This window comes from Lineus longissimus, chromosome 3 (assembly GCF_910592395.1).
Source record: "Lineus longissimus chromosome 3, tnLinLong1.2, whole genome shotgun sequence".
Lineage (NCBI taxonomy): Eukaryota > Metazoa > Nemertea > Pilidiophora > Heteronemertea > Lineidae > Lineus > Lineus longissimus.
In genome coordinates, this window is record NC_088310.1 from 27,987,613 (window position 1) to 28,011,841 (window position 24,229).

A 24,229-nucleotide genomic window follows, 5' to 3' on the forward strand; every position below is an offset into this window, starting at 1 on the left:
TGACAAACGATACAGCAACAGAAAGAGGCAGATATTTGATATCCCAACTTTATTCAATCTCAGACAATAATGTACAAAATAAACTTACGTGTATACTTAAATAATTAAATCATCTGATTTCTAGATAGTTACATTAGTTTATATACAGGTGAAAGACAGTGACTGTTCCATCACTACTAACATTTGGTCTTAAACCATCTTCAGTAGAGTGTCCATGGTTTGGAATGTTTTCAGTCAACTCTGGACCCCAACTGGAAGGAGTCGGACAAGTTACTATTCAGCAGTTGAAGAAAGGAAGATGGAAATGGATTTGTTATAGAATGTCCAGTTATACAGCAGAACGACACAATTTTGACTTTTTAGCAGTCGCCAAACAGGGGAAGGTCTTTCCAACAAAATAATTCAAAATTAGTCCCAACAGATGAAAAATTACTATGTTCTACAGAAAAACCTTACCTTAATCATTATTTCATACCAGGATGAAACAGCAGATGCCATAGCACAGAAATGGTAATCGTTATTTACAAAACCTATGGACATCGTGTATACGTAAAGTTTTGGATGGAATGCTCTTGAAAATAATCACAGTCTCATCAAAGACAACATTTACTAAGCAGCAGTAAAGAAATGATATAAACAGAACTCTCTGCAGAATGACTCAAGGACGGAAACAAAGTCATCACAGTTTCTATACTCCTCAATTATAATCTTGAAGTTTTAAAAATGACGGAAGATGGACCTTTTCATTATTTATGAAGATGAAATGATAATTCCTTTAGTTTGGAGTTACAGCGTTTGATCTAATCGTCTTCATCCTCATCCTCCTCCGCCTCTTCCATTTCCTCAGCTGCCTCCGCAGCCTCTTGTTGAGCGGCCCGAAGAGCAGCCTCCTCCTCCGGTGTGGGATCTTCAACCTCGGTGATTTCAGGGCCGCTTGGGAACTCTTCCTGGATTGCTGGTGGTGGTGGAGGACTGTAGTTCTCAGCAGAATACTTGTGGCCATGACCAATGTAGACATTTTCAAACTTCCTGAAATGTCGACAAGATAACATGATGTCACGACACAAGTTGAAAGGACAACCATCTCTTAAAGAGGATTAGTGTTGCCACTTATGGTGTTTGGGAAACTGCCAGCCCGGTCCGTCCTGATTCAGCACTAAGTATCAACATTACTGAAGTGACCAGCCAGCATTCATTTTCAACACAAAGTTAAGTCTTCTGAGGGAAGCTAGGTATTCAAATGATTGATGACTCTTGTGTTCTCTAAACTGTGATATCAAAGTTATAGAAGAGAAAACTTTCATGCCATTTGTTAATGGCACTGAGCAGGAGACTGCTAAAAACTGATACTTACTTGTCAACAGCAAATGCATGAGCTCCAGGCCACAGATTTGAGTGCATCATAGAGATGGCATACTGTGGGATAAGATTGGATGAGAGCTTGGGCGTCCATGGTGGCATGTTCTCAATCTCAGCATCCTCCGACAAGGGTGTAAGAAGTGGAGGACCGACCTCTGGCTCAGGCTCATCTGGCTCTTCTCGTTCTTCTTCTTCATCTTCATCCTCGAAGTCATCCTCATTGTGCTGTACGGGATTCCACCAGCTGCAGCGACCCTGGGGCAGGATGTGCTGTACGTGATGCACCCAGTTCTGTAATGAAGGATCCGCAAGGTCTCGCACTGGGATGCCTTCAAAGTCAATGTTCTCGACAAAGTTGTCACGACCTGTAAGATAGGATTACAAGAATAAGTCATTTGAAATAGCAGTCTTCAGTACCTGGTCTGAAATGAAACCAAGGAGTGAGTAACATATTCTAGACTTGGAAACGAAATTCTCCAGAAAATTCAGTAGTAAGACTTGTGTAAATCTAATTAGCCTTTTCAGGGCAAATAATGACAACTTCCAGTACAGTTACAAATATCTGACAAATAGGATAATCAGAAACTTTACCAAACTGTTGCATCTATAGCAACTGGCAGGGCAAATCCGTGAGAGAAAAAAACAGCAAGCAGGGGTATGACTGGGTGGAGGTTTGGAAATGGAATGAAAAAAATCAAACCAAAAAGTGTTGTAAGAACGCTCAATGAGAACTGGTTCCGCATGCCAGTGACAAGCGAAGTCATGCAGGACCCCAACCAATGTACCATGTTAAAGACTTATCATCATCCCAATTTACTTTGTGTCTTGAGCTAATTCTAAGTGGACATTTTGACAGGGGGTTTTGAACATGCAAATGACAGCACTGATACACCATGTGAAACATTCAGTACCAGAAGTTACCACAGGATGCGGCTACACAAAACTTAAATCTCAAGTGTGTGTCAAGATATAATCCTGATGCAACTTTTGATACTGGATGCAGGTGATTTGACACAAATTGCTTTATCCCATGAATTGAATACTTACCGAGTCTCCCAAGAAACATAGCTGTCATTAAATTTGATTGACAATGTCAATTAACTCAGAGAAAGATCACTCACTCTTTGTAACAAGTTCAACTGAGAAAGATCACTCACTTTTTGTAACAAGTTCAACTGAGAAAGATCACTCACTCTTTGTAACAAGTTCAACTGAGAAAGATCACTCACTCTTTGTAACAAGTTCAACTGAGAAAGATCACTCACTCTTTGTAACAAGTTCAACTGAGAAAGATCACTCACTCTTTGTAACAAGTTCAACTGAGAAAGATCACTCACTCTTTGTAACAAGTTCAACTGAGAAAGATCACTCACTCTTTGTAACAAGTTCAACTGAGAAAGATCACTCACTCTTTGTAACAAGTTCAACTGAGAAAGATCACTCACTCTTTGTAACAAGTTCAACTGAGAAAGATCACTCACTCTTTGTAACAAGTTCAACTGAGAAAGATCACTCACTCTTTGTAACAAGTTCAACTGAAATTGGTTACTAATGAGAAGACAATCCAGACGCCTAGTCCCAAACTAGAATGGACAGTTACTATGGCAACATCCACTACCAATCCATGGCGGACAGAAATCACACATATAAGTGGAAAACTGTCAACACCAACCAATACATCATAACCATTCATTAGAAAGCTCTCAAAGAGCTCTTGCCGCTGATGCCACTGACGTTTTTGAGTTGCACTTCACATTTTTTGAAATTTCCTAAAAATCACAAAGGGTTAATACTGACCTTCTCCTTCTTCTTCCTCCTCCTCTTCCTCATCAAACTGGTAGAAGTTGAGCGGGGAGATGTGCGTTCCAGCAGAGATACGCGCAATCTGTGCCCTAAGGTAGTTGGACTCATTGCCTGGGAATGGTGGGTAGCTGATGACAGGTGCATCAAGTTTGCCTGTGAAGAACTTCTTGATCTTCCTGGCTGCGACAATCTGGGCTGGAGTAACTGCTGGCAGTTTGATCCATGGTTTACCAGCTGGAATAACATGTAAGATTGGATAAGGATGAAAGATGGCTCACAATGTACCTGCAGCTTTACAGCACATGAGCATGACTATAGGATTGATCCAGCTGGAGCCAAGGGGTACAATCCAGCAGATTTGTTTGCTAGGTTGTAACACAACCAGGATGTTTTTTCCATCATAGAGTTCTCTGAGGAGAAAAGGAAGCCTAGTTTACTTACGGTCATTGCAGACAAAGTATGTTTTCTTATTGGAACCAGTTCTGGACTCTTCCTTGGGAACAACCGGAGGTGGCTTGAAGTCGGGCTTTGGAGTATCATCTTCCTGCTCTAAAATCGTACAAAAATTAACTTCTTTTAATACTATACTACAGAACAGAATTCCTAAGAAGGAAATTTGCCTTGGGACAATTAGAACCAGGGAGGAAAGACTATGCGATACGTTTTGGCTACTGCTCTTATTTCACCTGTCAGTTGACACTAATGACAGTACTTGTCTTGACAGTCTTTAATGAGACACTTTTACTTTCAGCTGTGTGAGAGTAAAACGTCACTGATTTCATATGTTTGTAGTCTTTTAAATACACCACTTATTGTACTGTGTGATATGCTGTTACTCAACTCCTGAACTGGCACAGCTTTCTTCTTCTACATACCTTCTTCTTCAGCATCCTCATCCTTCTCTGTTGTATCTTCCTCTTTCTCTTCCTCAGCTTCCTCCTCCTCTTCTTCCTCCTCCTCTCCCTCCCGGTACTCAACCTCAGCAATGATGTAATTCTGTTCAGTACCGAAGATTTTACCCCAGAGTCGCACATGCTGCAGTGGATGGTTATCGACAAGATTTTTCAGAGCCAGCCATATCCGGATCATCTCCTCCCTGTTTAGACCAACAGCAGCTTGTTCAAAGAAGAATGTGAGCTCCATAAGATTTGGCAGCGGTGTCTCGACATCCTCTTCTGGTTGTTCTTCAGCTTCCTCTCCATCACCCTTCTGGAAAGGAAACAACAAAAATGGTGAAAAAGGGTTCAAAAGTAAATGTTTAAGGACCAAGGTTTTTGAATTTTCTTTCTTCAAATGTGACAAGAACCTGCACTTATATTCTGTTCTTGCATGGTTTGCTCACAGTCATGGTCAGCTCTTACACTTTCTCTGAATGAATATACATGTACTTACTGAAAACAGTTTCTTTTGTACTTCTGCCAATGCTACTTCTGTTGACTCATCTACTTTGTCCAACACTGTGTCTGTATCGGATTTGAATTTTGCCCTTTTCTCTTCTTTGCTGATGTCTTCGAATATATCAGCTACATTTTCAGGTCGTTCATTCAACACCTTTGTAAGAACCTTGGCTAAGTGATCATACCTGAAAAATAAGAATGAAATGTAATTGGTTATAGAAAGTCATCAATCATCGATGAAGTGATCAACAAGGTCCATGCTCTGAACTCAGCCCAGACACTGTAATACTTGTTAGTCTGTAAAACTTCTGTCATCCTGCTTGCTAAAGCAATCTGTTTCAGAAGTACTTGCTTCCATAGCCAAGGGGCCATGAAACTGCCAATGATGTCTCATGCTCATACCTACAAACTTTTGTCCTCCTAAAGAACGCCCAACAAACATGAAAGACAATGACCACTACACTACCACAAAGTGTGACTGTGTACTGTAGGCTAGCCTACTTGTCTGTTACTAAACACACAACTTCCCATGCATGGATACCAGACCATGTCACGCCTGATAAAGTCATACAGTCACAGGAAATTATTGCAAGTTAAATAGACCACAAAAATTATCCAGAAAAATCATACATCAAAAAACAAACAGCTAGCCACTTACAAATTTTGTCCTGTTTTTGAACTAGTGGAAAGCAAATATGACTTGGCATTCACATATTCCTGTTCTTTGGAAGAAAGATTGTTTTCCACGTTCAAAACTTGAGACGGGGTCTGTGGTTTTGACCCTGTGTGTTGGCTTGAAACTTCATTATTTTGTGGGGTGTCAGACATCTTCACTGAGATTCTGCTGACAAAAGTCTGAAATACAAATTCCTCGTCGAGTTGCTCCCGCTATTTTGGTGTTATCTCGTGTCTTTAGGTGTCAATTTTCACGAATTATTCCAGATTGTCACAGAAAATACACATGAACACACCGAATGGCAACTGTTTGTGGACCAAAAACTTGTCCCAATGTGAAGTTGCTACGGTAAACAATTGTAACGATGTGAACTACGTCACGGATTCGTGCGTTCTATTCTCTTAACAAAGGTGATGACGTACTGCACATGCGGTTTAGGAAGGTGGTGGATTTTTAGGCATGTCAAATGAAATATTCCGCATAGTTTAGATGATTCTGGGTTTTTAGACGGATCTTCTTGAGTGTAAGTTATGATTGAACAATAGCCTATGAATAAAGCCTGCTTTAGGCTTGCTGGCTTGCTGCAGTGACACTTTTTACCGAAAAAATCTTCACCAGTTTTTCTGCTGGGTGATGTTCCCTGTACATCAATGTACATGAATACACAGAACAATACAGTAGTTTGCCATTTGGAGAATCCTCCTTTCGTTTGACGTGCTTGGAAAGGTTGTGTGCCTACTTTTACTTTGACGAGTTTTTAGAAAATTTAAGGAATAGTGAACTATTCAAGCTTGACATTACAGTTACAGAAAGTTTGGTTTGCTAAGTTTACTTTGTGTCTGAACGGATGACTTATGCACCGACAATTTAGTTGACATTCTTCATTTAATCTCTTATCAGCTTTAGGCATGACAGGATGTGAAGATTCGGTAGTTGAATTGAAGGTGTCTTTAGTCAGTTAAACAAGTCATGCTGTCTAAAAAGAAAGACAGTGGCCTAAATGATGGAATTGCTGGAAAATATGTTAAGAGAGAAACACCTCCAGTCCTGAGGAGTAAGTACCAGTATACTTTTAGAGTCATGTGCATGAAAAATGTGTTAGCTTTTCAGTCATAGAATCAGAGTTGAAGACGATCTCCATATTATGTTTGCAAGTTGATTAATCTTTGTATTGTACTGGAGTCTAACTCCCAATTTCAGAAATCATCAATTAATTGTATAATCGATAGGAAATGAAATATATTTTTTTTAAAATTTTACAAACAAATTTGTTCTAAAGTTTTCTTGATCGCTTGCAGATTATTACAATGATGCCAAACAAGATTCTAACTTCCAACGAAGAGGGACGAAGACGCTGGCTCCATACACTCCACCAGTAACAACCAGTGCTCCGAATGTGCCGTCCATTCCTCTACCACCAAAACCCCAAGGGCAGACGAATTCTGGCAAAACTTTGATATCTCAAAAACATGCTACAGATCCATCCACCCACCATTATGAAAACTTACCAATGCGGCCGTCAACAATCACCACTGCAGTGAATATCAGTCAGCAAGATGGTGCACAAGGGGTACAGGGTGATCCAGCTGGTGCTACAGGGCGTACCATGGCTTCCTACCAAGGTCATCATGCTACCAGGCCTAACACGCTAGTACCACAGGCCTACCAGGCTACTGGTCATTATAAGACTGATCACAGTAACCATTTGGTGACATCAGTTGGGACCACATTAGCTGCTGGCTCTGGTAAGTTACATTTTATTGAATTTTGAAGTGCCAGTTAGAGATAGTGAGATTAGAACGTTTTGGAAGTAATTCTGTTCTTCAGTTACTTTTCTCGTGGCCAATTTTTGCTGTCCTAACTTATGATTTGAGCCATGACTTGCCCAAGTGGTTTTACACCGAGTTGTAAACTATAAGTTCTTGCCAGTCATTCTCTCACTCCTGGCATTCCTGTGCAAAAAATATTTCAAGAGGTTTTTCCATTTCTTTGCAGAATTTACTGACCCAAATGCCCAGTACTTCATGCTGCAGGCACAACCACATCAGCTAGTCCAAGGGGAACTCTACACACAATATGAGGAGCAGGCTGATCCTCAGACATACTACACCCAAGCAGACATGTTTGATCAATATGCTGCCATTCAGTCTAGTCAGTACCAGATGGGACTGCAGCCTGGAGTTGGTCGGGTCATCTACTCGCAGCCTGTCAGCATTGCACAGGGGGCTGCATTCAGTTATCCACAGCAGCAGAATGTGGCCAAGTCTCCCGGGCAGCTGCAGCTCCAAGCAGGTTAGTAAAAGACTCAAAGACAAATTTCTGTTACTGATCTAATTGAACATCTTCAATGACTGTAGGCCGACCAATTTAGTCACAAATTTGTTACAAATTACTTCTTATCAACTCTCCCTTAAGTTGACCTTTGCCTTCATTCAATAGTCACTTAAAATGACTGTAAAATATTGTGTATTTTTAGCTCACCTCTTAGCAGAGGTGAGCTTATCCCATACCGTGGCGTCCGTCGTCCGTCGTCGTCGTCGTCGTCGTCGTCGTCGTCGTCGTCGTCGTCCGTCGTCGTCCGTCGTCCGTTAGCAGGGCACGTTTCGTAACTGTTAGAGCTATTGAGTTGAAACTTGGTACACATGTACCCTTATGTAATGACACCTTGGAGACCAAGTTTCGGTCCGATTCGTTTCATGGTTTGGCCACCAGGGGGCCAAACGTTAAAAGTGAAAATATGCAATATCTCCCTTAATAGTAGTCGGGAAATTTTGAAAAAAATATGGTAGGTACTTCTAGCAAAGGTGCATCATATATCCTCCGGGTTTTTGATTTGACCTCCTTTTCAAGGTCACAGAGGTCAAATGGTGTAAATTGGCCGTTAGGATGTAACGATGGCACGTTTCTAAACTGCAATGACTATTGATACCAAATTTGGTACACATTTACCCCTTAGTCAGGTGATCTCAGGGACCGAAGTTTGGTCCAATATGATTCACCACTTTACCACCAGGGGGCAAAATCCCAAAACCTTAAAAATGTGATTATTCCTTAACTTCTTGCCTGATTGCCACCAATTTGATATCATGGGTACATCTAACCACCATACAGTATATGTCACACAGGTTTTTAATTTGACCTTCTTGTCAAGGTCACAGAGGTCAAATGGTGTAAATTCGCCGTCAGGCCGTAACTATGGCACGTTTCTTAACTGCAATGACTATTGATCACAAATTAAGTACACATGTACCCCTTGGTCAGGTGATCTCAGGTACCGAAGTTTGGTGCGATCTGATTTGCCGTTTGGCCTGCAGGGAGGGGGCCAAATCCTAAATTCTTCAAAATGCCATTATTCCTAGTAATGACTTGCCCGATTGGCACCAATTTTATATCATAGGTACATCTAATTCTAACAACCATTCAATGTGTCACCCGGGTCTTCTTTGATTTGACCTACTTTTCAAGGTCACAGAGGTCGAATGTACTGTAAATTGGCCATTTTGGGGAAATTGTAATTGCTTAAACCTACATCAAACCTAACACTACATGACACAATACCATGCTCTTTATCCATCTTTCCTCCACATGAGGTGAGCACAATGGCCCTGGCCATTTCATTATATCTGCAGGTATAGCACAACCACGGATGACTGGTGCTACTTCAGCTAAATCACCTTATCAGAATATCCAGCAGACACTTCCATCCCAAGTGTTTCTTCCATCGCAACGTGGACAGGTCACTCCTACAGGAGCCTTGTCACAGAGGGGACAGGTCACTCCTACAGGAGCCACGACACAGAGGGGGCAAGTTACTCCAACTGGTGTCACTTCTCTTCAGCACACGCACATCTCACAAAGAGGACAGGTTACACCAATAGGTCAGCAAACAGCGGCAGCACTCCTTCAGCATCAGATGGCATTTGCTTCACAGAAAGGACAGTTTAGTCAAACTGGCCAAGTGGCTGCCATGGTGCAACAACCAAGTCGAAGTTTGACCACTCCAACGGGTCCTCAGCCTACGCAGTCTCCACGAGGTCAAGCCACACCAACTGGCCTGTTACCTGGGACATCATCAGTGCTGCAGCAATCAATACGCAGTGCACCCACTCCAACTGGTCAACAGTCCATAATGGCCAGTCTTGCACAACAACTCTCAAGAGGTCAGGCAACCCCTACTGGGCCACAATCTGCTGCTACATCCTCACAGCAACAAAGTGCTCAAGGACAAGTGACTCCAACTGGGCAACAGCAGTTCATGAGAGGTCAGGCTACTCCGACGGGACAACATGCTTTGAACTCTATCTTACAATCCTCTATGCGCTCGCAGGTAACTCCCACTAGTCAAGCAAACACGTCTCTTGCCCAGCAACAATCGATACGAAGTCAAACCCCAACTGGTCCACAACCAGTCTCTGTACAGCAGCCTTCAAGAGGACCAGTGACTCCCACTGGAGCACAGATCATATCGGCAACCTTACAACAAACGATGATTGCTCAAGCTAGCCAGCAGACAACTAATCAACAACTTGCAATCTTACCATCACCTAGAGGCCTTGCTACACCCACTGATCAGCCGATGTTGACCGCTTCTGTTCTGCAACACACGGCATTTCCTCGGGGTCGGATCACGCCATCAGGGCAGGCGACCTTGTCACCGTTACTCCATCACCAGATCTTCCCCACTCCTCGAGGTTCGGTCACCCCGACTGGTCAGCAGATACCCACCCCTACTCAGCAGCAGTCCTTGTTTGTTACACAGAGGGGTCAGCTCACACCAAGTGGACAGCCAGTAACCACAGGTAAGCCACTGTCACATTTAACACTGTTCACTAGTCCATAATCCAAGACAATCAGCTTTAAAGCTTATCTTAGATTCTGTTCCTCCAAGCTACATGTACTAAGAGCAATGCTCTGGAATAGAATGCTGAAGCTACCGGTACATTGTGTTTAGGGTAAATATCTTTCTGAATGACTAACAGATCAAACAGTAATGATTCTAGTGAGCGTCGAAACTCACAACTGGCTGGCGATAAGCCCAGAGCTCTAGCCATCATACCACTTATCTGCAATTTCAATTTCAGTATCGATGGGTGTATCGCCCACTGGTGAGCTTCCACTACCCCTTGGCTGGACATTAGATTGGACAGTAAGAGGCCGCAAGTACTACATTGATCATAACACCCAGACGACACACTGGAGTCACCCATTGGAGAAGGAGAGTCTGCCTACCGGTTGGGAGAAGATTGAATCTCAAGAACATGGACAATATTATGTCAAGTATGTTTGGTTTTTGTGAAGCGATGTCAAATAGGTTGGGGTGCGGGTCACAGACAGGGCCTATGTCGAATACAGAAGAAGCAGATGTGGTGTCATTCAGCACATCTGGTTAACCAACATGTGCTGCTACTTCAACAGACATCCATAAACTACTTAACAAAGGGAAGGAGCTCGTCAAGTCCTTGGTTTGGTTAAGTTTTATAAATTAACTTAAATCAATGCCATTGATGATTATTGATTTCGAATGATGATATCAAAGACTCAATTTTAGACAAATTACTTAACATATTATTCTCTTGTAGTCATATCACGTGCACTGCCCAGTATACTCATCCCTGTGCTCCACTCACACCCCATGAAAGACTCCAACTACAACATGAGCTCTTGTTGCCCAAGCAGATACAGTATAGACAACAGAAAAGCCTTGTGCCAGCTAATCCGTACTTAAATACTGGTAAGTAGACAACCATACACAACACTATCAACTGTTTAAAAATGGTTTATATTTATATTTATATTTGTTTTTTTAATGCGAGCTTTTTCATTTCAGAAATCCCAGACTGGTTATATGTTTATTCAAAAGCACCTCCAGAACATGACCATAAACTTAAGGTAAGTCACCATTTCAAACAAGTTTTGAGGAATGGGCCTTCTATAGTTTACTAATTTCTAAAATACTCGGTTCATCATAATTCCATGCTTTGGTTGCCCCATTCGGTTCATTGTGTTCTTTATATTTCAGTGGGAGTTATTCCGGTTGTCAGAACTTGAATGTTTTGATGCGATGTTGACGCGTCTGTTCAAGCAAGAATTGGAAGAAGTTGTGATGGGTTACGAGGCTTACCGTTTGGCCCTGCTGAGGGAGAGTGAACGGCGGCTCCAACAAGAACAAGCTCAGCAGCGAGTGCTGCAACAGAATGCACAAATGAATGGCTGAGAATATGCTGCCTCAAATGGCTGTAAATGTTGGTTAATCATTGTCTTCCATGCGCTTGGTTCTACTCTGGATTTATAGGGAGATTATTGGCCAAAGATCGTCCCGATTATAACGCACCAATACAGGAACCAATGTTGGATGCCCGTATGTTGTCAATCTTTCGTAGTGTTTCATTCATACACCTTCAACATTGTCTTCTCAAGCTCACCGGGAGTTGGCTGATCAAAACCTCATGCCAATTGACACTTTGAAATACATGTAGTATTGAAAAAGAGGATCACCCATGTGCCTTCATAAGAAATTTGTGATGAAGCTGTTCATTTGCTGCTGATCTGACTTTCTCTGTGATGGCCAGTCTGTTGAATTCGATAGGTGCTTTACAGCAGCAGTTGTGATAGAGCATGATCTATGACATTTGTTTACCAGTGATGTTAAATACCACCATCTTTCACTGCCGTCTTTGTGGTAATATCTTTTGATCATACGCCGTAATTTATTGTGAATCAGGTGCTTTGACAAACACATTATATGTAAGTGCAACATTGTTTACTCCTAACGTGAGGGGTCAATCTACAGTGTACTTTTAAATAGGATTGATCACATTTTATTTTGGATTTGTAATGTTTTGTTAGGCATATCTATCTGAAAACCTGTTCAGATTTTTAAATTGATTCACCTGTGTCCAAAGATGCTACCTGATCTATGCAAATGATTCGTCTTGAATAGAATGTGCCTTACATGAGAGGTTCATGCATGGTTTTCACTTTTGCGTACAGCTCAGCTTGTATTGGTCGTATTCTAAGCTACATTTTCAAGTATCCTTCAACCATGATATTTATCGACCGTGTTAACTGTATTTCTGTTTCTGTCTCTAGTTGAAGTAGAATGTAGGCCCATGCCTTGGTTTTCACAAAATCTGATGATTTCATACAATATTTGCAGGCAGAACTAGAAACCCATTGTTTGAAAAAGGTTTCATTGTCGTTGAGTGATATAATAGCTGGTGCAATTTATTGTTTAGAATCATACATGTACGTTGTTTTATATCATGAAGAATTTGTAAATTTGTGTTCATAATTTAATTACAGTTGTACATTGAGAAGTGTAAGTAGATTAAGTTTGCATGTAAATAAATGACAAATATATTGCAAAGATGCAATATCAAGGCAATAGAAAAGATAACACCTCGTTGGTTACAGTTTGTGTCGTGTCATTACTGGGAAGTCTGTTTTCAACTTACTGTGACTATTTCAACGCACAGTCTTTACCCGATTGTTATCATGAATCCTAGTTTGAGCACTCAGGTACATAGCCATCCCACATGTGTTTAGGTAAGGACAGTACCTTGTGGATGTGACAGAGTCCCAACAACTAAAGGCCATCCTGCCCACCTGGTGGTCTTGCTGTGTCTATAGTGTCCCAAAGTGATGGCCGAGGATGTGGCATGAAGCTACCCATTCTGGCGACTGAAGTCAATTGAACTGTCTTTATGATCTGGTTGCATCTTCATTGTGTTGCAACATGATAATGGCTGAGATTACACTGTCCTCACTAAAGCCATACTGAAGACAGTTGGCCTGCTTTTATTGTGTCCCGTGTTGAGAATGATGTGGTCTCCTCCGTGTAGCAATGAAATGAATTATACCGAGCTGCCCTCCTCGTGGTCATGGACAGGTTGTTTCTTTGATCTTGGCCACCATTTCCAAGGACAGATTTGAATAAGGACATTTCTTTCCTTATACCTTAGCACTAAAACGTGCAGGACACTGTCAAAATCAAGGGCAACAGCTGATTGGCATATCAGAAGAGACGTTCATATACACCTTTCTGATCATCAGACAGGGGGTAAAAGGTGACCCAAGTTTTGGTACCACCATCATACAGGTAACCACTCTAAAGAAAATCAAGAAACAACAGATATATTTACAAATTTATGTATTTACAGAGACCAATCTTTCAACAAAAACATGATTGACATGTAATTAAGACACTTCATTTTTTTATCAAGGGATCAAAGTTGTTTCCACAAGAAATCTGAATGAGTGACATCGATATCGAAGACTTCAATGCAGTAAGCACTTGCAGAAATGTCACACAGGTTACATTTATGGTCAACCAGAGCTAAAGTCCTTTTGATAACAAAAATGCAACAATGGGCTCCACATGAATCCCATTGACAATTATAAATCGACCAACTTCATGCACTTGCGTTATGATGGGCTTATCTCCTTTTTTCCGTAAACTTTTTAAGTGTTCGCTCAATTCTGCTTCCAAAACCTGAAATAATACACGATAAAAGTTTATCAAAACAGTATAACCACCTCTATGGATTAGGATATGGAACTATAGCAAGTGTGAGCAAGCATATAAAACACCAGGTATCTCTGCCTGCACAGGCTCTTCCTGGGTGGCCAGTCAGTCATGTAAACAAGTGCCCAGGAACTTGGGAAGTCCTCTCAATTCCTGAAAGTCAAATCCAAGATGGCCAATGGCTGAGCTGGTGAACATTTGTAATTTTAGACTACAACTCCTTTGGAACACACCAGTATCATGAAATGTTCAAGAAAAATTGCAGTACATATATACTTACCCAAATATCACCATCTATGTGCAAAACCTTTGTACATTTGACAGTATTATTTTTGAGATGCTCCAAATAAACGGGAATATTGTGAAATCTTGATCTTCTAACAAAATATGGTAGGTCACCAGGTTTGGCTTGAAAGAGAAAGTGAAGTGAACATCAAAAGATCTTATTGAAACTATGGCTTGTTGTCCCAAGTATATTTGCTCCTCTTTTCTGGGTATCACCCTCCAGGCACTGAGATCAAGCCAAGACTCATTTGTCGGAAACCATGCCCAGGCTTTGAAAGAAGCAGTCTTGCAGGTATCATGTATGATTGCATATCTCCACTGAGGCCAAGGCATCATACAATATAAGGCTTCTAAAAATCTTGAAGCGCTCTCAAGTAGTCAATAAGTACCCTCCGAATGGTACCATTGCTTCAAATGATGATCAATCACCATATTGGGTAAATCTAACTTTTCTTGACTCCACATAGCTTGAAACCACTGCCTCTAACCTGTCTGTGGAATCCATCCTGATGGTGTTGGGTATTTTTCATGCTGTGGCGGCTCAGGAACAATAGGATTTGGTATTAACTTCTCCACCCATTTAAATGCCTCTGGATCATCTATCTCCTCAACTTCGATATTTTCTCGGTAGTCAAGGTCGATCTTTGCCTTTTCGAACTCGCTGTGCGGAACAGGCCTTGGTCCAGGAGGGGTTGAATAAAAACATTCCTGCAAGAAGAACGCATCTATCGGTATCTGTAAAACAAAACCTACACACTAACATTCAAGAAAAATTAGTTCTAATAGGCCTAGTAGGTCACTGAAGTAATTGTGGAAATGAGAGCGATTTTTTCAAGCTTGGACCAAACTATAACACTCATTCAAAACAATGCAATGTCAATGTCACTGGCAGTGGCAATGGGCAATGGCAATTTTAAAATTTAATCAAGGGTGGGAATGGGAGTCTTTTCTTTGTTTTCTTGAGAACAGCCGCCCACTCCAAGGTTTAAATCGACAATCACTTCATTTTGAAGGAGTTCTAACTGAATTTGGATTTCAGGATCTAACCAAAATGGTGGTTAGTATATAGGGCCTAGTCGGTGCCTACATGAACAAGGCTATTGCCAACCCCGTAGCAGTGTAGTTAGTGTAGCACATGTACTGTACCAGTACAGTATTAAGGAGTATAAGGCAAAATTTTCTCTAGAAAAACCGCATTAATTTGACATGTATGTTTTAAGCATGAGTGTCTTATGTACCTGGGAAGAACATCCTCTAGAATATCTGGAAACAAAGTTTATTCGTGATTTGATAACCGAAGAGCAGTTATGAAGTGATTTTTTCATAAGTGACCGGGCCAAAAAATGTATAGGCACAGCCATCTTGGCAAAATGTGATTTCCAGAAAAGACCCTTTGCAATGACGTCACAGGTTTCCACCGGCCGCCATGTTGGATGTCAGCATCCTGAGATTCAGGGTTTTGATAATCCTACGTCATAAACTGTGTCGCAAGTTCAGACTGTAAATCTTATTCAGGCCGAATTAGTGTCACTTTCTCTCATGCAACGTTATGTTTTATTAAAAAATAACAAAATATGATCTTTATGAATAAAAGTTGACACTTGCTAGTGGGTTTTAAGGTGAATGTATTGGAAACTACATACGCAGCGTAGGGCGGCAATCATTTTCGCAGGCTTTGTGGTGATGCGATAGCCTCACAGCAATAAGAAAGATTCTTTCCTGATCTACATCCGCGGTACTGCTTTTCAAGATGGTGGCAACTACCTAGGTTTCGTTAGGGAGTTTTTCCCGAATGTACGCGATGATGATGTGCCCCATTAACAGGACGTAACATTTGCATTGCATGAGGACAACCCATTTGTGTCGTATATCACTGGAAACGTGGAAATTTGTTTAAATAAATCATAAGCGTCGCATTTGCTCCTAGCTCTGTTCAGTGTTCACCATCCCAAATGGCAATATTGCAAATTGGGCCGGATAATCACGGAAAACCCCAAATATTATACATTTCTTCCTGAATAATTCTTACAGTCACCATTCTCCCGTCAAAGACAGTTGCTTATGCTACACAAAAATAACAAAAAAATGAGGGTCAACCATTGAACTTTTGAGATATGTTGAATTTTGCACAAATCAGCGAAAACGCGCACGACGGCATTTCAACACAGGGCCGACGCACATCCCAAGTTTAGTGTACACATACGTCGGCAACAACAGTAAAATGCGTAGTTTCTTGTTAGTCGCCTATTGAATAGTGCTCTAGATTTCAGAAACTAAAAACACGTCTTTGCCAAAACAACTGCTAAATTAACACTGACATACTGTGAGGACCAATAAATCAATGATCTTTTAGGAACTACGGTTACGGTTAGGCCACGGGTTGGCCGCGCATGAATACAAAAAACCCTCCCTGTAAGACCCGAGGTCAGCGCCTCTAGTGTTATGATTCTCATATCAACTGCCCCATGTTCTCCATGACAAAGGATATTGAATTACAGGCCCTTACTCTAAACTCACCCAGCCAGGAGCTGTCCGAACCTTCAGATGGCAGCACCTGCTGGATATATCATTTGTATAGACTGGCCCCCCACGGCAAACTCACCTAGGAGCTCTCTGAACCTTTAATCTGGCAGCACCAGTGGACCTATCCTACGTGTGGGCCCCTACTGTAAACTCACCCAGGAGCTACTCAAGCCTTCGCCTCTTGATCTTAAATACCAATAGGCCCCGCGTGGTGGCGCTGAGGCTACCGTGGCCTAATTCTCAATAGACTTTTAAAGCGCAATGAGGCGTGCGTTGCTTACGGCCACTTTGTGATTCTCATATCAACTGCCCCATGTTCTCCATGACAAATGATGTCTTTTCTAAATAATTCACTTGAAGCCGTTAAAAATCACGGCGAATAAAACACGCAAGCAATACCAACTGAGTTCGTTGTTATTCACAATCAAGACAAGTCCATAAACAGCTTGACAACAGAGAGATCTTTAGTTGATTGGAACTGAGGTGTAATACCCAAGGACCAAACGTACATATTGGCTTTTAGAGACCGCCTTATAGTTCATTAATGGAGTGGCGGTCCAGGGAAGAGGCAGCCGGAAGGATAACTGTCTCAACGCCGCGCCGATGATATGGGCTTATTCTGAGAGGGATATGGTCGAGAAATAGTTTTTGCGCCAATCGATTGGATACTTCTGATAAATGAATTTCATATCGTTCATTCGGGCGAAACTTGGCCAAGAGGTTATTGGCTTCATATTCGTGCGCTAAACGGTTGTCAGGAGGGACTTCCTAAAACGAGTCGTTTTTGCCACGTATTCTGAATTCCGGCGATGAGGATTTAATGCAACGAGGGTTGTAACAGTGTTTTGTCATCAATATATGACGCGCTACTTCAAAGGAGATGCGGACATGGTGGTATACTAGTAGGAATACCATTGGAAGGAGAAGCAAACATCATCAATCACTAATCGACTGACACCCTCGCATAAATCAAGATCAGAAGAGGCCAGTTATTGATCTTCCTCGTTTAATTCACAAATTTCGTGGCCTCGCAAACAACCGTTAATGGATTTATGACTGTGAACATAGATGAAACATCGTTTTATCTGTGCGCACTGGCAATAAATATTTGAAGATTTAGATACTTTATTGAGATAGTTTGATGACAGTTCCACCGGACACCGAGTTGCTTTCGGTTGATCCGGCGCCGGCGGAGGAGACAACCATGTTCATCACTGTCCGTTACGGAGGTGAGTATAATAAAGAGTTTAACGTCTTTGTATCGTCCAACGGTAACAAGTGATGTAGACAAACCCCTGGGTAGAGTGGGATGCATTCTTTAATCTCGTTTGCTGTTCAAGGGGAACATGTAACCGAGAATCCCTTGCTGCGCTGCCACCACCGAAGATTGCACAGCGGTCCCTGACGGCCAGCCACAACCATGCAGGATAAAGGTCTAGAGGAGACCGTGGCTATAGTTCGCCCCCAGGGCATGTTCGCCATTTGCGTTTTTTTCGCAAATCGCCATCCTGGCGTGATTTTCGGTCATATCAGGGCCTATCACATGAAGAAATCCATAACGCATCTTCTAACCAAAGTTTTATGCATCTACCCGCTCCTGTTTATTTTTTGGTGAAAAATTTTGAACATTTTGAAAATCTTTTTTTGACACTTCTGACAACCGGTCTGGATGACCGAGACCGTCAGATTCCCGTCAGATTCCATGATAGGGGGACTATAGACAGGGTCGACTTATCATCTTCAGCTGCCTTCATTCAAGCTCTGATTAGTCTCTGGCATGAAATCATATATTCTGCCTCTTGCTACGTTTGTGCGAAGTGGATATTCCTGCATGGACAGATTTTCCCCATCGCAAATGATTTCGAAAGTACCTGCAGTGCGAGTCATATATTTACCAACAGTTACAGGATTTTCTTCAAACACTTGTCATTAAGCTAATGGTCCCATTTTATTATATCCTTCGAAGAAGATTGTATAAGCTAACGGTGCATGTGCGCAACTTTTAGTTTTGCAAAAAAGCCAAAGGTCCGTTCAGACAATATGTAATTTGGTCACGAATAATTGCTGTGCAAGCTTGAGCTATGGGGTTCCATTCCCTTGGTGGACATTCACCAAGCAATGAAAATGCCATACAAAAGGTATAACATCGTGATCTAGAGCGGTATCTTTAACACAACGCTGTACAATATATTTCATAAAAAACCCGCCATAATATATAATCAAATGAGTTATTCAGATAAAGGAATTCAAAAACGAATAACCATTTTTGGAAAGAAGCATATATACACTTTATTACGGTCATGTTTTCTTCAGATCGTTATAATAATCAATACTACAGCTTGTCAATGAAGAATGCTTGAAGTTATTGATTGGCCTAGATTCATGTTCTCTTCAAGTTTTCTAGATAAGGAGATACTTCATGACAGGCCGCCTATTGACACCGAAGTCCCGACAAAAGTTTAATGATAAACCTATTTCAGATGTTTTAATGGCCGAAATTCGTTAAAAGATGTAATCTATACTTTACTAAATTTACTTAGGGTAAGGAACGAGGCTGATCAACTGCGTCCGGAGTGTAGCCTCTGCGTGCTCAACCTCGCTTTTCAACTTGACCAGGCTCATGCGATAGCACTTGGGAACTTATACTGACAAAATATTTCCCTAAATGCGTCACTACCAAACAAATATAGCAGAGGGGACATTTCCAGAAGATTGTTTGCCAAGATCCCCCGGTAATACAATCCCGGTATCCGCGGTTGCCCAAAACGAGTTGAGTCACACTTGGCGTTATATCTCCTCAAGTCTAGTTTGAAGTTGCTAAAATAACTTGGCGTAACTTTAACTTGGCGTTATCTTCTTGGAAAGGCCAGCACACAAAAACGCCAAGTTGAAATTTACTGAGTTTCTGGCCCAGGTCAACAAGAAGTCATCAAGAACACTGAAACGTCCTGTAAAGCATTTGTTTTCATAATACCAGGCATAAACTGTGAATTAGTAACGATGTATTAATCAACAAATGCCATTTAGGGCAGACCTTATTGTTCCACGGGAATTGTATAAAACCTTACTATCGATTAGTTGCCAAAACTATTTGGGGCGGCAAAATAATGTCACAGTTTTCACCAGTTTTTTTCTGGTGCGTTTACGTCCACAAGGTCACCCGATCGAGTTCTTTGACAAGCTCCCGACAAGCTATCCTGAGCCTTTAAGCGCCCCGCAAGACGTTGAAGTGATCACAAAACAAAAACCTTCTTCTTCTTCTTCTCCCTCTCCTTCTCCTCCTCCAACTCTTACTTCGCGCTTAGTGACGAAGGAGGTAGTCTGCTGGAGTGTTGATCCTCACACCATTATCTCTCATCAATGAGGCGTCCATGAATATTGGATTGAGAGATAGAACGGTGAACCTGAGACTCTCAAACTTCCCTGCAGTTTCTGATCTGAGTTTTTCATGTTTTACGTTTTACGCGTTCCCCTCTTTCAGAAAACCAGGAGAAGATCTTCAATCCTAATTGTTTGAATAAGGTATTGCTGGCGAACATCAAGGAGAGATGTGGCTGCAGATGTATAGGTAAGGTTACCGTTTGAATGAGGTGTTTTTTGGGAACAACAAAGAAAGGTGTGGTTGTCATGCATGGGTTCTGTCTTCGGAGCAGACGACTGTACTGTTTGACGAGTATGCCTTTCCATTTTCACAACGTTTCGGCTATTATTGGCTAAATCAAACTCATTCCAACCATATGTGGACATGATATCAAAAGCTTTGTGTTCAATGTTTGGAAGAATATCAATGAATTGTAGTTGATATTTACACTATGGCTGTACTATTAATGGTAAACATAGAAACTCAATCAAGCGCGGTCGTAATTTGGAAGTATGGTCGGCGCTCACGCGATGACTCGGGGGGGGGGGGGACTTCATTTACTGTCACATTAACCGTGATTTTTTTCAAAAGTGCATATCAGCAGTTGGTGTTGTCAAGGTAAAATCTCAAAAGTCTTATTCTTGCAGCAAATGGTTATTAACGAGGCATCTTAAATTGTCACTATCCATTACCTGTGTCGTGATGAGTGTGACGGTTTGATTGGAATCAAGTCATCATCTCTAACTGTTCATGTGTCAAAAGATAAATAGCCGGAGCTGTAGCTTCCTGGTTGCCAAGCAATGGGTAAACAGACCCATAGCTGAAAGCCGGAAAGATGGATTGAAGATTATTGACCGAAACTGATCGTTTCGCTCATGTCATTTAGAAATGCGAACATTTGGTGTATGACCGAGTGATTCTGGTTCCTCGTCTCATCGAGTGGTGCGAATGTGATGAGTCCAGATCAAGGGTGGGCTGCCAACGCTCTTGTCACGAACAGTTTTCCAGTAAAACAATCACGATGGCCGGGTTTGTTAAGGTCAAAGAAACAGTGCCAACGGAAATGAGATGTGATGGTTAATGCAATAGTCCGACTAGAAAAGCTAATATGTAAAGTCAAGGACTTAGTGAGCCCCCCTTTAGGTCGGGGGAGCTCCCCCGAACCCCCCTACGAGCATATGTTAAGTGCAAGCTCTAACAACTACAGCTGTTACAATGGGGGGACACCCCCCAAACCCCCCTCCGTCGACATAGGTTTTTACCAGTGCGTTGGGGGGAAGCTCCCCCCAACCCCCCCCCCCCCCGGTGGACAGTCAACTAGCCCTTCTGTGTCATACTGCTGGAGGGGGGGGGTGCGATGGGACCATATAGTTCCTTCCGACACATTTTTGTTTTGGTAATGTAATACATTGTGATTGTCCTTATTCATGGGAATCGGGCGTTTCCAGTGATATACGACACAAATAGGTTGTCCTCATGCATTCACTTTGGAAACGCATTTCAAAATAGATGTTACGTCCTGTTAATGGGGCACGTCATCATCGCGTACATTTGGGAAAAACTCCCTAACGAGACCGAAGCAGACGGCTGAAAGTAGTTTAATTATTGGCCGTTAGGGTGCAGAATGTCGCTCACCCGAATTTTTCACGCAACTTTTGCTAAATAGAGCTAGTTCTAGTTTGTGATTCATTTTGATACTTCAGATTTGGGCAGAAGACCAATATAACTTAGTCGTCAGTGTGGTTTTAAGCTGGAAAAACGTATTTGTTTTTCTTAAAGTGCCTTTTTTGGACGGGTGTGTGCGATTGTTTTGTTTTTATGTCACGTGACCTCGATCATGTCGACACAAAATTGAAATAAACCACACTTTTCTGTCATTATTTAGGACGGATATTTCTCTAATAAAAATATTAATATAATTGGCCAATTTCTTAGGCATATGATGTAGCGAATTCCCATGAAGATTTAAATTAATTTAAATTAATTTCAACCAATGGGATAGCAACCACCACCGGAAAATCGCGGAGAAATCGGTAAACTCAACGGAGTTAATTCAGAAATTTACCAAAAAAAATTGTTTGTAGGATACAACAATATTTACTCTCTTTATTTCTCATCAAATCAGTATATACTCCCACACACACGTGTATCTTAAGAGCCCCTCCTAAAGGGGGGCTTATCAATCATCTAGGCTGATCAATTTTGAGTTTGTTTTACCACTGAGAATCGATCGGAAAGTTCGATCAATATAGTCATTGTTTTACCCAACATTTAGTCTGGAGGGACTGTAAGCAGAAGCCAGGTGGTGCAACTTGCTATTTCACCAATGTGCCTTTAGTTAGCGGCTTGGACCTGGTTTGAAAACTTGAATAGTACCATGAGTATAGATTAATCCATACTTGATAAGTACCGGTGTACTCTAAGAGAAACCTATCGGGTATTTCTTGAAACTTTATCAGTCCCATTTTGCTCCTGCCGAGTCTACCTTTAAAGGTGCATTACAGTGTGCGGGCCTTTAACTAGGCTGAAGGTGACATGAGAGGGTTCTTGGCAGTGCTGTCGCCTGGATGCTCTACCTCATATTAATGCATAAGTATTGTTTCTCTTCACTTCAGATATAGTTGACCTCTCAGACGAAGAAGGGCAAGTAAAGAACCTTAATTCCAGCTTGACGCAGTATGGTACTAACTTCTTCACCAACAGAGAGAGGCTGATACTACTCAAGGTCGAAAGTAAGGGGCCCTGCCCAAAATTACCCTCCCTCCTCCATCGTTTTGACACAAAGCACTCAATCCTTGTATATACCGTTGCTCTTGCTCAGCCAACTGGTAACACCTCCCCCCCCCCTCCCGGTGACGGTAGGTACATTTGTGATAGATGTCTCGTGACTTGTCTCACCCAACATTGGTCTGTCAATAGATTACTATCTTCTACGCGTCCTTGTGAATGTCACTTCTCCCAATATACCACATTTTTGCTTCCCATTGCAGGGCACCATGTGGTGAGAGGTGAACATGACACAATCAGTACAACATTCAAACCCCTATTACAAGCGCTGGAAGAGGATGTGGAGTTCTTAGGTGAGCTGACCGTACCAAGAAGACATTTGGTGACAGAATGTTTACAAGTTCATGAAAGGAAACTGACTGCAAGGCTTCCTATACGGCCCAATCCTGGAATCTAGACGTTTCTGATGTCATGCGACTTGATTGAAGCAGTCAATCACAACCCATGCATGTTTTACCCTCCTGGGGTGAATAGTACAGCTTGCATGGGAACTTCGTCCATTGCTTTCCCTTCCCAACTCCTGGACCTCTCTTCCTAGAATACGTTGATACAGGTTGGGTTTCTTGGCCTCCCTTTCCATAGGCACTGAGAAAAATGAACCTGTCTCATTATTGGAAATGTTAGAATCCTGAGTCAAAAAACTACAACCACCACACTACACAGCCTCGAATTTTCTTTACTAATGTACATGTCTTACGGTTTATTTTCAGACAAGATCAACCCAAAGCCATCGAAATCAAGACGAGGCTATGACCGAGATCAGAAGTCACCAGCTGAGAATAAACTCGACAAAAAGCGAGGATCCCAGGACTCAGCAATGCCCACCAAAGAACGGAGAAGGAGTTCCATTAAAAACGCTAAAGCGCTGAAAAAATTTCAGAAAATCGGTTTGGCTGCTGCACGGAGTAAAAATGTATGACGTGTTTACTTCTTAACCGTTATTTGGATGCGTAAAGTAGATATTGGCTGTGCTAGATGAGATGATCTTTCCATGTCTGGTTTACAAAGATTTTGTAAGACAGAAACTGGCCACTGGAGATTGCCAGTTGTGATTGCAGAAAGTAGGTTCTTGATTTCGGGTTCGAGGGTCAAGTGTTCGTTTCTCCGGCCTGCGCAGGGCCGCAGAAGCCAACAATAACCCCCGATTTTGTCAGGATGACCAGGAGAGGCATGCCACATACATGTACGGTGTGCATTATATTTCGCAACTTTCATTTAATTAATCAACTTGGAACATTGTCATGAAGTTCTCAGTTATTCAGGAAGGGAATGCAATGGATATAGTTCACATGCAGATGCCTTAACATCATTCCTACAAGGAGGGAGGGGCAATGCGCCTGCTCTGTGTAGTGTTCAAGTGACCTTGTACCGTGGGCACCTGCAGGGAGTCAGGCAACAAACAGAATCGACAAACTCATTCAATAAAGAATCAACGAAATCATTCATGTTTTAATCACAAAATATTTATTTTATTGCAGATAATGAATAAAATAAATCAAAGATTTTTATACATC

General features: G+C 41.8%; 4 protein-coding genes across 4 annotated transcripts; 2 read left to right on the top strand and 2 right to left on the bottom strand.

The window, feature by feature from the left end:
- Positions 1 to 32: 32 nt before the first annotated feature.
- Positions 33 to 5,583, bottom strand: LOC135484533 (radial spoke head protein 4 homolog A-like). The gene is made up of 7 exons (XM_064766109.1): positions 5,218 to 5,583; positions 4,555 to 4,744; positions 4,038 to 4,371; positions 3,604 to 3,711; positions 3,157 to 3,396; positions 1,355 to 1,724; positions 33 to 1,029 (listed from the first exon to the last, which is right to left on the bottom strand). Exons 1-7 carry the CDS (start codon positions 5,385 to 5,387, stop codon positions 801 to 803), a joined length of 1,641 nt encoding a protein of 546 aa, XP_064622179.1. The 5' UTR covers positions 5,388 to 5,583; the 3' UTR covers positions 33 to 800.
- An 80-nt stretch (positions 5,584 to 5,663) lies between these two features.
- Positions 5,664 to 12,610, top strand: LOC135484534 (mucin-6-like). The gene is made up of 9 exons (XM_064766110.1): positions 5,664 to 5,758; positions 6,136 to 6,289; positions 6,534 to 6,980; positions 7,231 to 7,527; positions 8,865 to 10,034; positions 10,317 to 10,512; positions 10,815 to 10,966; positions 11,063 to 11,124; positions 11,255 to 12,610. Exons 2-9 carry the CDS (start codon positions 6,205 to 6,207, stop codon positions 11,447 to 11,449), a joined length of 2,604 nt encoding a protein of 867 aa, XP_064622180.1. The 5' UTR covers positions 5,664 to 5,758; positions 6,136 to 6,204; the 3' UTR covers positions 11,450 to 12,610.
- Positions 12,611 to 13,369: 759 nt separating this feature from the next.
- On the bottom strand, positions 13,370 to 15,482 carry LOC135485284 (large ribosomal subunit protein mL49-like). Its single transcript, XM_064767140.1, has 4 exons — positions 15,283 to 15,482; positions 14,533 to 14,752; positions 14,040 to 14,167; positions 13,370 to 13,726 (listed from the first exon to the last, which is right to left on the bottom strand). Exons 1-4 carry the CDS (start codon positions 15,403 to 15,405, stop codon positions 13,571 to 13,573), a joined length of 627 nt encoding a protein of 208 aa, XP_064623210.1. The 5' UTR covers positions 15,406 to 15,482; the 3' UTR covers positions 13,370 to 13,570.
- Positions 15,483 to 16,900: 1,418 nt separating this feature from the next.
- Positions 16,901 to 24,225, top strand: LOC135484536 (uncharacterized protein CXorf65 homolog). The gene is made up of 5 exons (XM_064766113.1): positions 16,901 to 17,796; positions 20,049 to 20,135; positions 22,544 to 22,660; positions 22,919 to 23,008; positions 23,426 to 24,225. Exons 1-5 carry the CDS (start codon positions 17,709 to 17,711, stop codon positions 23,632 to 23,634), a joined length of 591 nt encoding a protein of 196 aa, XP_064622183.1. The 5' UTR covers positions 16,901 to 17,708; the 3' UTR covers positions 23,635 to 24,225.
- The last annotated feature ends 4 nt before the right edge of the window (positions 24,226 to 24,229 follow it).

Bases quoted from the DNA above. Each gene is read 5' to 3' on its own strand.
- LOC135484533 (XM_064766109.1), bottom strand. From the start codon at position 5,387: ATGTCTGACACCCCACAAAATAATGAAGTTTCAAGCCAACACACAGGG. The intron at 4,372-4,554 runs GTAAGTACATGT...TTTCCTTTCCAG, and splicing joins TACAAAAGAAACTGTTTTCA to AAGGGTGATGGAGAGGAAGC. The intron at 1,725-3,156 runs GTCAGTATTAAC...CCTATCTTACAG, and splicing joins GGAGGAAGAAGAAGGAGAAG to GTCGTGACAACTTTGTCGAG.
- LOC135484534 (XM_064766110.1), top strand. From the start codon at position 6,205: ATGCTGTCTAAAAAGAAAGACAGTGGCCTAAATGATGGAATTGCTGGA. The intron at 7,528-8,864 runs GTTAGTAAAAGA...TTATATCTGCAG, and splicing joins GCAGCTGCAGCTCCAAGCAG to GTATAGCACAACCACGGATG. The intron at 11,125-11,254 runs GTAAGTCACCAT...TTTATATTTCAG, and splicing joins AACATGACCATAAACTTAAG to TGGGAGTTATTCCGGTTGTC.
- LOC135485284 (XM_064767140.1), bottom strand. From the start codon at position 15,405: ATGGCTGTGCCTATACATTTTTTGGCCCGGTCACTTATGAAAAAATCA. The intron at 14,168-14,532 runs GTTAGAGGCAGT...TTCTCTTTCAAG, and splicing joins AGGATGGATTCCACAGACAG to CCAAACCTGGTGACCTACCA. The intron at 13,727-14,039 runs GTAAGTATATAT...GTATTATTTCAG, and splicing joins ACATAGATGGTGATATTTGG to GTTTTGGAAGCAGAATTGAG.
- LOC135484536 (XM_064766113.1), top strand. From the start codon at position 17,709: ATGACAGTTCCACCGGACACCGAGTTGCTTTCGGTTGATCCGGCGCCG. The intron at 20,136-22,543 runs GTAAGGTTACCG...TCTTCACTTCAG, and splicing joins ATGTGGCTGCAGATGTATAG to ATATAGTTGACCTCTCAGAC. The intron at 23,009-23,425 runs GTGAGCTGACCG...GTTTATTTTCAG, and splicing joins AGAGGATGTGGAGTTCTTAG to ACAAGATCAACCCAAAGCCA.